This window comes from Lepus europaeus, chromosome 8, assembly GCF_033115175.1.
Source record: "Lepus europaeus isolate LE1 chromosome 8, mLepTim1.pri, whole genome shotgun sequence".
NCBI lineage: Eukaryota > Metazoa > Chordata > Mammalia > Lagomorpha > Leporidae > Lepus > Lepus europaeus.
Window position 1 is genome coordinate 83,000,485 of NC_084834.1, and position 17,804 is coordinate 83,018,288.

At 34.6% G+C, this 17,804-nt stretch overlaps 1 protein-coding gene across 8 annotated transcripts in view; it reads right to left on the reverse strand.

The window, feature by feature from the left end:
- Positions 1–17,804, reverse strand: part of PDLIM5 (PDZ and LIM domain 5) — a 224,118-nt gene that overhangs the window by 86,066 nt on the left and 120,248 nt on the right. For 4 of the 8 annotated variants that reach the window (XM_062199850.1, XM_062199851.1, XM_062199855.1 and 1 more), the window contains 2 exons: positions 9,842–9,884; positions 7,840–8,258 (listed from right to left, as the gene is read on the reverse strand). In XM_062199850.1, the coding sequence (XP_062055834.1) occupies positions 7,840–8,258; positions 9,842–9,884 (462 nt within the window). Of the gene's footprint in view, positions 1–1,561; positions 1,577–4,988; positions 5,002–7,839; positions 8,259–9,841; positions 9,885–17,804 lie in introns of those variants that run through there. The other 4 variants (XM_062199852.1, XM_062199853.1, XM_062199858.1 and 1 more) reach the window with 2 other exon arrangements.

The window sequence follows — 17,804 nt, forward strand, 5'->3', positions numbered from 1 at the left end:
AAATGCAAGCTACTGCAGGCTATGAGATTAATTTCAAAAGAAAAAAAAAAGGAACATGAGCCTGGAATAACTGAATACTGCACCAAATCTGAGTAGCAAGAATGCTCTCTGACGGTGGGCAGATGTGGGTGGCAAGATTTGCTAGGTTTAACTCACAGTTACAAAAGTCAGTTTTACCAGCATGTCATGTGACCACTGCCATTTTCACAGTTACACTATCAAAACTTTTTAAGCACAGTGAGAACTTTAGAACAATACTGACTTTATAGTCAGACAAATACGGTTTCAAGTACTACCTCCTCCACTCAGTGTGTGTTTCAGGCAAGTCACTTAAATTTTCTAAGTTTCAGTTTTCTCTTTTGAGAAATGAGAATAGCATCTTAAAGTTGTTCTGAGGAATATACAATATATGTAAATGATATATGTAGATAATATATGTAAAGTACTTTTGACAATCCTCAGTAATGACCATAAAATGTTCTTTTATGATTACTAGAAAAACAATTGTAATTCATGTTCTAAGACTGGGTCGTATGTGTATATAGACCAGAATCAATAATATTTACGTACAGCAGAGCAGATATGTTACAACATATGGTAATATTTTATGATTCTAGAAATGAAATATATAAAAGACCTTTTCCTAATATTAAGCAAAATCACTTTTTCAAAATAAAAAAAAATTTTAAAAATTAGGAAAAGGGATTGCTTTATAAACACATGGCTTTCAGCAAATATAAAACAGATAATTCTTTATCTTATGAAAGTAACTAAAAATTTATATTCAACTATTAAACTCATAGTTTAAAATTCTCTACAAGTAGTCAGTGAGTATAGTTTACTCTCAAATGATCACAATTTCAATATAATACCAGATTATTTTATCCTCTGTAAAATGTTCAGTCTATAAAAAAATAGAACAATGGTGTCAAGCTAAGGCACCAAGAGTAAAATAAAATACTTAATGCAGTATTTTAGCCACAGCATGTTTATAAAAGTATAGTGCATCTTAATAACTTCTGTATCATTTATCACAGCCTAATGCCCTGTCCTAAGTAATATGAAGTTTCTAAACATTTACTTAGAGCTTTCTAGTTCGGAAACTCTAGGCTCTGATCCCTCTGACTAAAGAAGAGAAAAATTGTAATGATTTTATTTTTGAAAACGTGTTTGGAACAGGGTGCAAACAACTCTCAAGAGCAAGTAATACAGACATTCAAAATCAGCAAGTTTATTTAAAGTTTAAAGAAAAAACCTAACTGAAGACAGACATGCAAACTGCATTACCAACTGAGTATACACTGTCCATAATACTTATATATCCTTGTGAAAGTTAGCTTTTCCATTACAAAGCATGGGCACTCTAAACAGACCCATGGATCCAATTGAAGTCTTCTTGCATGTAAAACATGTTTCTTACACTCTTTCACGTTATTTAAGAATTCTTACAAAGAAAACATACTAACAAAATTTTGCTGGTGGTGTTAAGTTGAAAGCAAGATGGAAAGTTACAGAGACAATAATGAAAATTACAAAATGAAACACTGGTTTAAGTACTTACATGGTACCAGGGTTACTGAAGGAGGAATAATACACACAAAAAAAGATGTGACAGAGTAGAGAAAATAATGAAGTTCCCAGGATGATGAAAAATAGACATAGATGAGGCAAAAAAGAAAAAAATGAAACAGCAAAAATTTAAAAAATGAATTAAAGTAAAGATGCTTTACAAACACCATGCTTCAAAATAACTATGTAAACAGACAAACAAAATGTACAGATGTTAGTCAATATTCTGTTATACTGTTATTAGGACATTTTTTCCCACAGAAACACCAGAAACTATTTTACATGTCAATGGTAGTTCAAAACTCATTATGGAATTATGGAATACTAAGAAAAATCTACTATCTCTTAAAAAAAAAAAAGGCCTAGGTGTCTATAAAATTCATTGTAACACAGATTCTAATTCTTATGTTCCTAACAGAAGGTAGAGAATGAAATAATTATATGTAAAATGCAGAAACCGATCACTTCAGAGTCATTTAAAATCAGAAAAGAGTTAAGAAAATCTTTCAGTCTCACATAACAAAAGTATATTCTAGCAGCAAGTGCCATCTCCTTACAGAAGCTATTCGATCATTTAAGGGAATGACAAAAAAAATTATTTAATTATCTACTTTAAAAGTGTTGGGTGTGGGGGGTGGTGCAGAGAATGAAGGAAACAGTTTCTCTGTCCACTGGTTCACTCCCTAGATGCCACAGCGGCCAGATCAAACCAAAGCCAAGAACCAGGAACTCCATCCGGACCAAACTCAATTACTGGAAGCTGGATGGGAAGCACAGTAGCCATGACTTGAACCAGGCACTCATTCATGGGGTGTTTGTGTGTTCCAAGCAGTGGCTTAACCTGCTATGCCCAAATACCTGTCCCAACTTTGTTCCAAAAACATAGTGATTATGATGGAAAAAAAAAAAAATAGGTAGGAAGCACAGTGGATTATAAAAAATTTGCTATCAGTCCATTTTCAAATATTCCCTTGTCCCTCATTACCAACACCCTCATTCATAAGCAAGTCCTAGTCACTTTGGAACTAATTTTCAGAAACTTCATAGCTATATATTTACCAGCAATATAACTGGTGCCCAGAAAATTAAATCTGATGACATAGTAAAGGAACTAGGTCAGTAACAGTTGGGGAGGGACAGTTTCTAAACATAATTCTCCTACGTAGCCTTAAGTGCAGAATCACTGAGAACAAATACATTTGTGTTACATTATGGAGAGGGAAGACCAAAATAAAGACTCTAGTTTCTCAAAGAAGACATCATAATGTTCTTCAATTATGCAATGAAGTTTCACTAAAGTAATAATCCATTATAAAAACAGTGAGAAAGACTGCTTGACAGCTCTGATGCTAAGATTGGTCAGTGTTGCTCTATTTCTACATGTCAAAGTCAGTTTCATAAATTCAACAAAAGACTGAGTTTCAATGAAAGAAGATGCAAGAATAACTAACTGTACTTTCTCTGTCCTAGTAACAGTGAAAAGCATTCTCTCCTCTGTCTTCTTGCTATCTTAAGTAGCAGGAAAATTGTTTCTGCAAAATCATCTCTCCTGACTAGATTAGAAATTTAGAGGTGTATTTAAATATTCTGAAATTCAGAAAAAAACTTACTTCAACATGGAGTTTGGAGAAAAAAATATTCTCTGGTGGAAGGTGGATTGATTTCAACCAAAAGATGACAATTTGAATAAATCAAAACATATTTTCATACATTTTAGGAAATGTGACCCAATGGAAAAGCCCACATAGACAGCATTGGCAAATGCACTACTGGGGACAGCCAAATAACCTGGCCTGGCTCTGCTGCCAACTTCCCCTGTGACTTGGGCAAGCTTTAATCTCAAGAAGCCTCATTTTTCTCAATAGTGAAATTGGTTACAATTTCTCTGTCTTAGACTTCTGAAAAGGACATACAGTGAACATATTTGAAGGCACTTGAGAAATTACAAACACAAGTTTGTTTCTGGGATAGAACCTCCAAGTTTTCAAAAAAAAAATATTATTAAACCCAACAGAAGAGTATCAACCCAATAGATACACATCAGTTTAACCACATAGCCTCAATTCAGCTTTGGAATCATTAAAAACACATAAAAATTTAAAATAATAAAAATAAGCTCAAGTCACAAGCAGGTGATACACAGAAAGGACACCAAAATTTGGCTTCAAAAGACCTAGGCTCAAATTGTGGCCCTGTAATTTACAAGATATATGACTTGAGAAAATGATGTATTCTCTAAACATCTGAAGTTCAATGAGAATTAAATCATAAAGTTCACTCAGAAACATTCAACATAATACATAGTAACACCTAATAATGGATCTGAAGCCTAATTTTAAAAAAAAAAACCAACTTAAATGCTTACTTTTTTTCCTAGTTCTATTTTCTCCCTTTATGAATAAAATTGTTTGTGACACTACAATCTAGTAACTACTCAAAATTTCACGTGTAAAAAGTCAGCTTTAGATAGACAAACAATAAATCAGGTTTGGAGATGCTTAACAAATATATTAGAGTGTAATATTCCTAAGTATATAAAACCTCTTCAGAGTGACCATAACAACAGGAATGAAATTATTCTCATAATTGGAAGTCAATTTTCTTGGATATGTCCCAAAACAGGTATTCTGGATTTCTAATTATATTCGATAGTGTGATGATAAAGACATTTTAACACATGCTCAGAATGAGAACTTAATATAAGATTATCTTAAGTTCTATTCCATGCGATTGTTATGTATTTTTAAGGCCAATAATCATGAGTCACTTTAGTATCAACATCAACAGAACACAAAAGCCAAGGTTTTAAAGTTAATCCATCGTGGTTCTCAATGTCCATGCCAATTAACTGTCACATTTAACAAGCTGGTAAATGATCTTTCATAACAAATTTTAAAGGTGTATGAACTTTTTGTCATCCACAGATACAACTCCATATAAAGAAGTCTATACCTGCCAACAATGATTGAATTAAAAATCTAGAAAAATCATGGATTCTAGAGGCATTCTCTAACAGACACTGGTTTCTGATATTAATTCAGAAATCAAGTCAGTTTTACATAGGCTTTCATTAGTGTACAAGTGTTCATGCTTTCTCTTCTGTCTTTATCTTTGTCTTCTAACAGTCTTGATCAATATAAACTACATTTCCTCAAGCACTGCCTTTTTAAAACCATTACACGGCAAACTCCACATATATTTTACAAAGTAAGTTAAACACTGCTATTTATTACTGTAAAACAAGTCACCACAACACAGCAATGCAAACCAAACTTATTGAAAACACTGTATGTGGTTATTCTAAATTACAACTCTTTGGCAAAATTTAATTTAATTTTGCAAAACTTGGGCATTCATGCTGTTTACTCATACAAGTATATAAATCACCATATTTCCTCTCCAGAAATGTGGATACTAACTTTGTCACTTGTGTCTTCTGTAAAGAGAAAAGCATTTGAAAATATTACTACCACATTGTTACTTTCTGTATCTTCCAAGGTGAAGTTCTTCAATATGCCATGTAGGAACTGTTAGAAGAAATTGCAGTCCAATGAAATTGAAATTAATATAAGGCACAAAAATTACCTACCTCTTGAGAACAGTGGCACATTATAATGCAAGGACACATGGAAAAAGAAATGTAAATCACTTAAACTACTAGCATCCCTTCTGGTTTTCAATATAAAACCCCATTTTGTTCTTAATAAAGAGTGTAGTAAAGAATAAAGCACACAAATGCCAGTAATTTATACATGTAGAAGAAAGATTTAAAATTTAGAAAAGTGCCTTAATTATTATTACTTATAAAGAAGAACAGGAAAGTTTATGTGGTATTAAGGCATATTCTAAAAATATCAACATAATCTCCAGATTCCATACCATTAGGATAAACAGCCAATTATTTCTTAGAATGATGCTTAAGTAATAAATTCTTATTTGTGTCTTATGTTTATTAGTCCTATAAAAATGTGAGTGAGATGTCTGTCAAATTATAAATTAGCAGCCAATCTGAATCACTTAAAGACTGACAGTCCTCCTGCGCTTTGAGGAAAAGGACATCTATGCATTTTACTTTATATCCCTCTGGACTCTGAAATTTTTAGTCATTGATACTGTTTTTAAAATAAAAAGTAATAAAAAAAAACCTCCCAACTTTAAAAGTTTTGTTTTTGCAACTTTCTAAAAATCTCGGAAATAGAAGAGTTAAAAAGTTTGACACTGAAAGAAAAAGTTTGACATCTTATACAAAAAAAAAAAAAAGTGTTCATCAAAATCATAAAACATCTGCTCTTTAACATGACAAATCGATGACAAGTGATGTGTGTGATTGTCAATTTCTGTAACATAAAAATAGGGAAAAAAGGGGTACTACAAATTTGTCTCAGAATTTCACATACACCATACTTTTGTTATCAGAATAATCAAGTTTTTGTTGTTGTAACATCTGGACAATATCAGGCTATTTTCAAATACATCCAGTTTATAAACTCAAAGCAGTAACTTGCTTGTTAATTATGCTAAACATGTAACAATCCCTTTTTACACTGTGCTGAACACCAGGTATGTGCTTAGTAAACACTTTATGATTGATTAAAAAGCCCCCATAAAGGCTCTGAATTTCAGCACTATGTAGTTTGCCTGAAAATAATTAGCTTCAAAGGAGTTTAATCATCAAAGTCGTGCATAAAAGAAATTTAAACTTATTTTAAATCCATTACTTCTCCATTGTCTCAATTGCTTTTACTTCTCTAATTTTCCATTAATAAGACTTACAAATTTCAAGAAGCAGGGGAAAATTTTAGTTAAGACACTGATTTCCTTGCATGGGCTTTTTTCCTAATGAACCTGGAATTTAATAAACACAGTGAACTTCTGTTTGTGTCTAACAAGCAGCACGCAGCATTCCTCCTTTTCAGGATACCTAGACTTCAGTTACTGGAAAGTCCATTGTCTTAAAATAGACACACTGAAAAGTGACAGCCAAACACACCTCAACACTACACACCACTTCTCTTTCTCATGTGAAAGAAAAAATAACATTCTTTTTAGGACATGAGCTTTCTTAAATATATACGTCAGAACTTTAAGAAGCCAGTGCATGGCAAAGCCATCTGCACGTCCAGGAGTTGCTCTGCCAGAGCTCTCGCACGCTCTCCCTCAGGAGCCTGGAACCCTGCCACCCTCTCCTTCAAAGCCTCAACGTTGCCATGGCAGCAGTGCTACAGAAAGCATAGCCTCTTCATTACAAGAATTAACATTCAGAAGGGATTATATCTCATAGAAAGGCCCTATCCACACAATTATTTTAATTATATATTTTCCTGGGAACTGGCATTGGTTAGAAACGATCACACATGCAGATTATTTCCCTTTGTTTTCCTCTTAAAGCACATTTTTGTCACAACAAATTTGACCAGAATGATTTTACATAAATAATTTGCCTTAAAGTATCACTAAATTCCAATAGGAATAAAATGACCACCTATATTTATGAAAGTTGTTGAAAAAGTACCTACCAGTGGTTCAAATAAGTTAACAACTTCAAATATTTTTTTTAAATACAGCCACAAAATGGGAAAAATTTTTAAAAGGAATAGATTTTCAAAAACTTCTGCTAATATTATATATTTAGGGTCCACTGGTTTAAATTCTTTCAATTCAGCTAAAAAAAAAAAAAAACACTTTACAATGCTTTCTGATGCTTTCCTATTGTTGTTTCATTACTGCCTACTTTTAAAGAATTTATTCCAGCTTAAGCTTTTGTGAAACACATATAAGCAATCTACACAAGCCAAAAGTGGACTTGTTTTCTGTTTTCTTGACTATTTGGTAGAAAAAAATGTTTCTTACAAACTGCTCATTTGCACTCTTCTTAGGGTGACATACATAATTTGACAACAACTTTAATCACTGTTTAAACTTTTGGTAGCCAATAAACAGATGGAAAAATTGAGGAAGAAAGGTTCAAGAGGTGCCTTGCATTGTAAGTGCCAGCTGCTCAATGCTGAACCAGGACTTAGAGGGAAAGGGTTACAGGCTTTGTTACATGGTTCACAACATGTCAAAAGGCATAATTAGGTTTTGATTAACCTGTAACTGCTTTTCAGAAAGCGCTGTAGGTATATAATATAAAGGTCAGATGTTAATTAAGCAAATAAAATTTCACCTTCCTTCAAAGACCAAATGATTTGAGGGGATATAGATTAGGTGTTTCCTGGAAAATACCTGAAAGAAGATTTTGTAAAACAGAAAGCACCCTTGGCCACCTACCCATTTTGCTGTTTACTGTCACCCTGGGATCCTCTTCTCTGTCCCTCTGCTAGCTCCTGAGCAGTCTCGGAACACACGCTGGTGACTGTGGGCTGCCGTGGGACATTTACTGCAGTTTTACCAGTGCTCAGGGTAGAGGAACACTGGTCAGCACTAAGATTGGCATTAACATGCAGTCCAGATGCAGCGAATGGGGGAGGAGTGACAGCAGCCACAGGTGGAGGGGAAGCATGTGATGAAGTGGTTGCATGGGCTGGGGTGAAGGCAGACGATGGTGATGGGATGGATGTGACTTTTGGTGAAGACACAGAACCAAAGGGTCGTGGTGCCTTATTGTAGGCCATGTTGGTTGTGGAAGTGACTTTGGATACAGCAGGAGATGTAATAGGCACAGGTTTAACTACTTCTTTAGGTTCTCCCTATGTAAAATAAAAATAAACATACACAAAAACACACCAAATACATGCAAAATATATTCACTGAAAAGAACACACAATTGATTTTTAAAAAGAAGCACAATCATGTTAGCAGCTCAAATGTCACATTTCTATATAAAAATAATGAGTTGATATAGCATAACATGCATGCTAACCAGTCCCAACATGCAAAACACAGACACATATACTAAGTACACATTTTTTAATTAAATTGAAATGAGTTTCAAAACATTAAAGAAAACCATAAAAAATCCTAAAGGGTATCATAAATGTCAATTTAGACATATTCCAAAGGAAAAATTTTAAACACCCCACAATCAACAAAACATTGCTAATTAAAATGTTTTAAAATATCTACAGCCTCAATTATAATTTCATCTTTTCCAAACATTTAAATTTTTCTCCAGAGTGCAATTACTTGACTAATGCAGCAGTAAGAGCACATTTTAAACTCTTCAATCAAAAAAAAAAACCACACACACACACAGAAAATAAGAAAATATTTATCTAACTCGGAAATGTGGACATTCAAATTAATTATCTTAAATCAAGACTTTGGGGGGAAAAAAACTTCAAAAAGCAAATAAACCAAACAAAATCAATGCTTTCTCCTATAACCTTCTTCTAGTTTTCTCTCAGAATGTTTTAAGATTTGACTCGGTGATAAAAATTCTTCCCCTATTCCAATATTAATAGTTACATGAGGGGAAAAATAAAACTTAGTTCCTCATTGCCAATAGTGAAATTAAAAATATCTATTAAAAATGATCATCAATTCTTCCTACAATTATAATAATTTGTTTGTGAATCTTTATCCCAAAGCATAAAGATTAAAAAAAATCAGATCAAGCATCTACAACATTGAAGAATAAACCCCTACTCACCTCATCATCCCAAAAGAAAAACAAAATTTTAAGAAAGCATATAATGGTGACTTTATTATATTTAATTTTAAGAAAACAGGAAATACAAACTAATATCACATAAATAAGAAAGCTAATTTAGAAAAAATAAGTAGCTTAATGTGTAAGCAAATCAATGTAATGAGCCCATCAATGAAAAAGGCCAAATAAAATTAGAAAGAAAACCTCAAAAAGCATAAACCAGATGTATATGAATAAAGTTTGGAAGAATTTGAGGCTTTATATGAAAGAAAAGAAATACTGCCAAAACCTAATCCAAGAATACTGTGAAATGTATTTCTTGGATGAAATGTTAGTAAAGATACTTTGATACTCATTTTCAGTAACTACTATTCATTACAGAAAATGTGAATAAACACAGGCAAATTAAAAATGAAAGAAATGATGAAATTTGACATGAAGTATTGATCATATATGGATCACAAATAATGTTCTATCACATATGTATAATTACAAATGGCCAATTATGTATGTGTTGATTTCTATTTTCTTATCCATCATTTAAACAAAAGATGAAGAAGGAAAATTGTATTCAAACTATAAATTCCGTGTTAGTATCGCCTGACTCAGAAATGGAAACTACAGTGTCTTAGGAGGGACACAACCACGTGGCACCCTAGTAATGCTAGATTAGAAATGTACCTTTTGAACAGGAACTGGCTCAGGCTTGACTGTGGCAGATGCTCTAGAGAAAAAAAGAAAAAAAAAAATCATGAATTTTTGTGAACTTCTTATTAATGGAAGTTTTACTCTTAAATACCTTACATATTAAATCATCAGAATTAGTAGTCCCATAATTCATAGTTTTGACTATTCACAATCTTCTTAATTCACAGAAGTCAAAGGCTGCAACTCAGTTGAGGAAAAACAAACAAAAATTCTGTTTGCTAATGCACCCACGCTTGATCTTTAAATTCAGACTATTCCCACCTCAAAAGGAAAGTGTAATGAATTTGTTTCTGGTGCTTGAGTGGTTCCCCAACCATGTAATCTGAATCTCTAGATCCAATAGCACCTGCCCTTCCCATGACTGGGTCTCTCTGTGAAGACACTATACTGAATACATTCTGCTTGAATGGGTAACTAAATGAGTCTTTATGTCCATAAGTACTTATGCAAATTAATGTATATTTTATGGTAAAGATAAACTATAAATTCTTCCTCATTAGAGTGTAATTTCAGTAAAGGCAATGACCAGGTGCCAGTAGAGTGTATGGCATTTAAAAGATCATCAGTAATGGGTTGTTAAGGAAAAGAATAGGAAAGAAGGAAAAAAATCTGTGTATACAATTCGACTATTTCCAAATTCAAATGAATTTTTATTTTTTATATATGCTTTTTATGCATTGTGTTATTACTATGTCTTTGATTAAAGTGAACTAAACAGTTACAACTGGTTTGGAGCAATTATCTCATATGGTCATGACAATAATCCAAGTAAAAATGATTATTATTTCTACATTTCAGTTGAAATACACATTTTTTAATTAAATTGAAATGAGTGAGTAAGTTAGAGTGAGTAAATTACTCAGGCTGGAGTCCTTATATATCACAATATACTGGCTATCTTCAAGAATAGTAGCAAAATGCCAGGAAAGGCCTCTAATGTTTTAAAGATTATTTACTAGTGGGGTAAGATACATGTTGCAATTACTATGCCAGAAGAAATTTGACTCAGCTCATATCATACCAGCCTGACAATAAAAGTCTGAGTTCAAGAAATGTTAGCATGCAAGTAAAATATTAAGTGGCAAGAAGTTTAAGCTAAGAAACCATGAGATTGTTTTACTTACAAAGACAACAGACCATAAATAGAAGACACTTGCACAAAATATTCTATCTCAAAGAGCACAACCTATTAATAAACTTTGACCCACATTTTAGAAGCAATGGAATTTTCCAACAACAACTTTCAAGGTGTAGGGACAACTTCTGACAACATAAAAATAAAAAAATTTTTAAAAAACCATGATGTTTAACAGTCACTAGGTTTCCAAAACTACAATAAAAAAGCATAAATGCTTTGTCATTAAAAATATACCCCTTGGGCCCAGTGCTGTGGCATAGTGGGCTAAGCCTCTACCTGCAGTGCTGGCATCCCATATGGGTGCCGGTTCTAATCCGGCTGCTCCTCTTCCAATCCAGCTCTCTGCTATGGCCTGGGAAAGCAGAAGATGGCCCAGGTCCTGGGCCCCTGCACATACATGGGAGACCCAGAAGAAGCTCCTGGCTCTTGGCTTCAGATTGGCCAAGCTCTGGTCATTGTGGACATTTGGAGAGTGAACCAGAAGATGGAAGATCTATCTCTCTGTCTTTCCCTCTCTCTGCTTATAAAATATTTTTTAAAATGCCCTTTAATTTTTATAGATGTTAGTTACAATTTAAAGAGGGTTTTTTCTACTTACTGTATACTTCGCTGATGGCAAAGTGAATCTAGCTATGAGATTATTATTTGAGTTCTTATTTTGGCTATGCTATTGTAGAAAAATGTTAGCCATCTCTTTTATAAGGTCTAAAGATTAAATTGTGCGTCCTACAGATTCCTTCATAATAGAGTTAGTTTCCTAACTTTCCAGTAAGTAGAAAAAACCTCCCTTTCAGACCAAAGGGAAAGAAAGTTTTAAAGTGAGAATATAATTTTCCTCATGGGCATTGTCTACCTTAGAAAAACTACTACAGAACATGCCTGTGACTATAGACTTGTAGTTCAGGCCACCGAAGATTAGAGATGGGAAACGGGCAGTCCCTTGACTTGCATCCTCTGGTCTGCTTTAACACAAACCAGGAGGAAAAGAAAGCTAGGCATCAGAAGCAATGGGTGGCAGGCCTATTAATGGCTGATCTCTACAGTGATCTGCCCTCAAGGAGACCCAACAGGCCAGTCCACTGCAGTGGCTTTCAATGTGGTAAGCCTGGGCTTCAGCAGAAGTCAGCTTGTGAAGAGCCCTGGCAGCTCTGCCAAGAGTTGGATCACTGGAAATGGACCTGCCCTGGAGTCGAAGGATGCCCAGGTCAGAGCCACAGATCTTATTGGCTCTAAGCTGAAAAGCCCTTCACTCAGCCCAACTTCCAAAGTGACCACTGCAGCTGAGGGGATGGTCAAGTAGGGTCAGCAACATTGAAGGCAGAACTGTAAATTTCTTGTTAGAGATGCCCCCTGCCTTTACCTGGCCAGCTCTCCTCCCAGGCCAGCCAAGTCATGAAAGTCAACAGAGTGCCTTCCCCTAGGAGGTTCACACCTCCCTTAGGATATACCCCATGTGAAGAGATAGATAGGTCTGGGCCTCTTAACTTACAAGGCCTGAAGCCCACCAGATTATTATCAAGCCCCTTCTATCAGGTTCTATTTGCCTCTCAATCAGAAAACTTAATTATAGCTTAGACAGCACCTTTCTTAGCTCCTCTAATAATGACTCTGTCCTTTGTTCTAGGCCCTGTCTAGTGCACTTGGGCCTCATTCCTTTGTAATCATAACCTCTACTCTACCACCAATGGCTCTACTCCCAACCTGTGTGTACTGATGGTCCTCTTCCCCACTTAATGCTGTATAATTGTTCAAACCTGGTAAATGCCACTCTTAGGATCATTGGTTACTATCCTCACTCTGTCTTTTATGACCTTGTCTAAATATGATCAGAGTCGGCAAACTTGGAAGGCTTCCATAGCCTTGGCAACTCATGACGACAGCCTAGGATGGTTACTGGCGCCATAAACTAGAGTGTCAATTTGTTGGGTCAACAACAGGAGCCACTGTGCACTTGCTCCTCATGTGGGATCTCTGTCCTTAATGTGCTGTACATTGTGATTTAATGCTATAACTAGTACTCAAACAGTATGTTTCACTTTGTGTTTCTATGTGGGTGCAAACTGTTGAAATCTTTATACTAAATTGATCTTCTGTATATAAAGAGAATTGAAAATGAATCTTGATGCAAATGGAAGGGGAGAGGGAGCGGGAGAGGGGAGGGTTGTTGGTGGGAGGGAAGTTATGGGGGGGGGGGGAAGCCATTGTAATCCATAAGCTGTACACTGGAAATTTATATTCATTAAATAAAAGTTAAAAAAAAAAACAATTTAAAGAGGGTTAATAATGACAACAAAGCTCCAAAATGGCCAAGTTTTTCATTAATTTTGGAGTCCACCCTCTTATTTTTGTTGAGAAAGCACAGAATAATGAGTTCTAACACAACTTATTAATTAAAAGATCTAGAAAAGTACTGCTTGAAATGTTCATTAAAAATTTTTAATGTGGAATATTAATATGTTCACCCTGCTTATCTTCTGTTAAAGTTTTCCATGCACAATGATACAAATTTTTCATACAATGCTATAATATAAATTAACATAAATAGTCAGGACAAAAGAGGGACAACATGCCTCTCCAAATCCCAAAGTTGAGTACACTGCACATTAAAAACAGAAACATCTCAGGTAAGCAGTTAGCCTACACCAGTTAGGGTACCTATGGCCCATATTAGAGTGCCTGGGTTTGACATACAGCTCCTCTCTTGACTCCCGCTTCCTGCTAATGTAGACCCAGGTAGGCAGTAATGATGACTCAAGTAATGGGTCTCCACCATTCATTTGGGAGACCTAAACGGAGTCCCAGCTCCTGGCTTCAGCCCAGCCCATGCCAGGTATATTAGAGGGAATTTGGGGAGGGAACCAGCACGTGAGAGCCATTTCTCCTTTCTCTCTGCCCCTCAAAATAAATTAGAAATAAGAAAAAACAAAAATAGGGAACAAACAGAATCATTTATAAGTAAATGACAAGTAAAATATTTGCTGCAAAAATTACTTAAATAACCACCACATGAATCAAAGAGAACAACTAGAACAACAAAACAAAGAAGGTTCCTTAGAGTTACTTTATTACATGCCGATCTGTCTGACTTTAGCTTAGATATTTACAGAAGATCACAATTTCAGCCATGTAAATTTTGAACCCTTTTGTTAAAAGGATCTTCATTTTAGTGTGGTACTTCATTTTTTGGAATAAACAGAGTTTTTAAATTGTTCAAAGTATTTGGAAATCAGAAATATATGTATGTGTATATGTTTGGAAAAACATTTTTAGAATTAGAATAAAATATATTAATATTAGTTACATTTAAAAGGTTAGTAGTCTACAAAACCTTTATATGTAAGAGTAATTACATCTTCTTTTTTTTTTAAGATTTATTTTATTTATTTGAAAGACAGAGTTACAGAAAGAGGCAGAGACAGAGAGAAAGGCCTTCCATCCGCTGCTTCACTGCCCGATGGCCACAGCAGCCAGAGCTGCACCGATCCGAGGCCACAGGACTTCTCAAGAACTAAGCCTGAAGAGGAAAAACCATTAGTTAGGAAACTTTTCTCAGGACTGCCGTTAGAAGGGGGAATAATATCTCTGGGAAATGATACTTAAAAGACGTATTTAAAGAAAGAGTAAATCTTCTGTAAAGTCTGAAATTTTTATACTGTTTCCTTCAAGCGGCCAAAAGTAAGGCAAAGAATATATTACCATCCTTTATATTATTTTATTTATTATTATTATTTTACATATTACCAAACTTTTTGTTATATGACTTTTCTTTTAAAACTAGTATTTTCTTAAACTTTATTTTTAATGTGATACCCAAAGACTATAAGCCTAGTCTAGTCAATGATGAAGGAGGAATATCCTACTTTCTTCACTAAAGTGGAATAAGTCTAGTTCTAATCTTTTATGGGGAAAAAAAACCTAACACACGAGTAAGGAGAACCACTTCTGCATTGTGATAGCTGTCCTTTTCTTCCAAGACTACACTGAGCATCTGCTCCCTTTCTTTAGCGATGTCACTGATCATACGAAAGTAGTTAATTTTTAAAGGACACTCAAATAAATGAACAATTTTAAACACTGAGGTATAATTATTTTTAAAACCCCACATTTTCCTCTTCAAATCTTTGCAAATACACCATGGGGATAATACATTTCCCTTTGAACTACCATGATCATCACAAGCCACTTTTGTGTAGTGTGTGAGTTTGAAACCAGCAGAAATCCTGGTGATGGCTTAGTGCCAGGAACTCAACAATTTGTTCATTGTTCTCTCCACCCCTAGTGTGAAGCCACTGTACCAGAGTAAGCCCTGATGGTGAGACATCAGAACCTTTGCCCAGTGCTATCCTCAGCTCATGGAATTCAAAGAACAAAGCTGTCAGAGTGTGGCGAGAACACTCTATTTGAAAACTGATTGATCTTTATAAAAGTAGTATCCAAAATTAAAAAAAAAAAAAATCCTGATGGATTACAACCAGTTTCCTGAACAAATGAATAGAGTGTTAAATTATAATGGATTCCATCAAAAACAAGAATTGTGACATCATGGTGGGAACAATGCATAGGGAAAAAGAATCTCATAAACAAGCAATGGCTCTATCAAGAATTAGTTTCAAAAGGATCAAGAGAAACTACATTCTATGAACACTCATGAATAGTGTTAAGTTTAAGTTACACTTTTACCTCATTAATGAATTTTTCTAATACTTTACAAAACAGCAAGTTTTGGTTAACAGTCTATGTTCACATCAGTGTTTAAGAATGAGGAATTAGGCAAAAACAGTTGATTAAAATTATTCACATTACTCATTAGGTCTTGGTGACTCCTTCAACCATATCTAATATATTTAATTCATAAACAATTTTCAAAAAAGAGGAAGTTTTTTGGTTCATCCTCTGCAGAATGAATTCTAAATTTCCCACAAGCATGGCCAACTTTGGGCCCACTGACCTTAGGACCCATAAACACCAGGGTACATCATTAATCACTTTAATTGCAAAGTTGTCAATTTATAATAACAAAGCAACTCCAGGGGGAAAAAAGTGAGCATTCAAGAGTGAAGAAGGATGTCTCTTTAAACAGCTTCCCTATACTTTATGGCATGTTCAGTCTATTGTTCCAAAAACTCAGATCTTCAACATTTAAATCACTTTTGGCAAAGTGTCAGTGGTTTTTCGCTAAATGATTTGAGAATATGTAGATATTTCTATAAAGAAAAGTACAAAGTAGTGGCTATAATTAGCATACTATAGGAGTTTTTAGTTTGTAAGACTATACCAACTACACACATATATTCGCATACTTACTTCCTCTCTCCTTCTCTTTGCCTGTTCTCTATCACTACAGGGACTAATAAAGGAGACTTCTTTCCTCCCAACAAAAAGAAAGAAATAACCCAAAGTTGGACAGGCTTTTTGCAGAGTAATAGAAACAAGAAAAGAGAACAGAAAACAAGGCAATTGCAATGGGACATCTGAGCACCTAGGTTTCCCTGTGCATGTGCTTGGTTCTAAAGTAGGTATGGCCCTGATACACCCATAACAGACTATTACCACGTGATAATTACTTCTCTAGGTGTGCTTTTTTGTAATGCTGCTTTCCAGGTGGACATAGCAGGTGATTAGGGTTTGAGAAGGAACTTTCATCAATCAATTATAAATCAAACCAAAGCGCTAACAGATGTATGAAGAGAGGGAAGGAAGGAAGGGAGGGAGGGAGGAACTTTTATGAGCTTTCTTGACCCACACAGTTAACTATTTTCACTAGAAAAACAGCTTGGGGTAGGGAGTAGTATATGAGGCTAAATTTTAAAAGATTCAGTGTTTGCCATTGTTACAAATAATTAAAGCATTAGGGTCAGAATTACAGTTACCATTTATTGAGGTCTTACTACTGTTGAGTTTAAGGCTTTACAAACATTATACAAGTTCTGTTCAAGTTTCAGAAGTAAACTCTAATAACATTAAATAAATTTGGACCAGTAATAAATTTGACACCTATATCCACACAAACACATCCCACTGCCAATATAAATCTCACCTAGCAGGAGGAAAAAACATTAGGTTCTTATTAAACATCTCTTCCTTTCACGCCTTGGTGACTCCTTCTACCATGCACTGCTTTATATGGAAAACTGTTTCATTTTCTATGGTTGAAGTTCACTCAGTACCACCTTTGCTATTGCAACCTTTCTACTGATCACCTTGGGTGACAACTGTATATGTCACTGACATCTCTCACTTGAGATCACCATTTCATCTGTTCATCTATCAAATATTTATTGAGCCTCAGGCATTGTTCAGGGTTTAGAGATACATTGATAAACAAGTAAAAGAAGTTCCCAGCCTAGAATCCATACTCTAATGGAAGAATATCTAATAAGCAATCTAATAAGATAGTTTCAAATAATGGTAACTGCTATGAAGAAGAATAACATGAGAGAGAGTGAGTATTTCATTTTGAAAGAGTTAAATCCAAATCTCCATGCTGAGGAATAAATTAGGCTGAATATATATTTGAACTATATAAGCCTATTTACAGAAGGACTAAAAGCCTCACCAAATCTTTAATATATCAAGATGAACAAAAAATCAAATATAAAACAGCAGAATATCTAATTTGTTCTCTACTTTTCAAAGCATGAGACATGCTCTTTGAGGCGCACATTTACACTGTTCTCTGCCCTATGCTCCCACTGGAGGCATAACTGTGCGATCAACTTTTGCAGACAAGTCTCTTTACTCTTGTCCACGCTAAACACTAAACTGCAAACATTTTTTTGTAAAATAAAATTACATTTT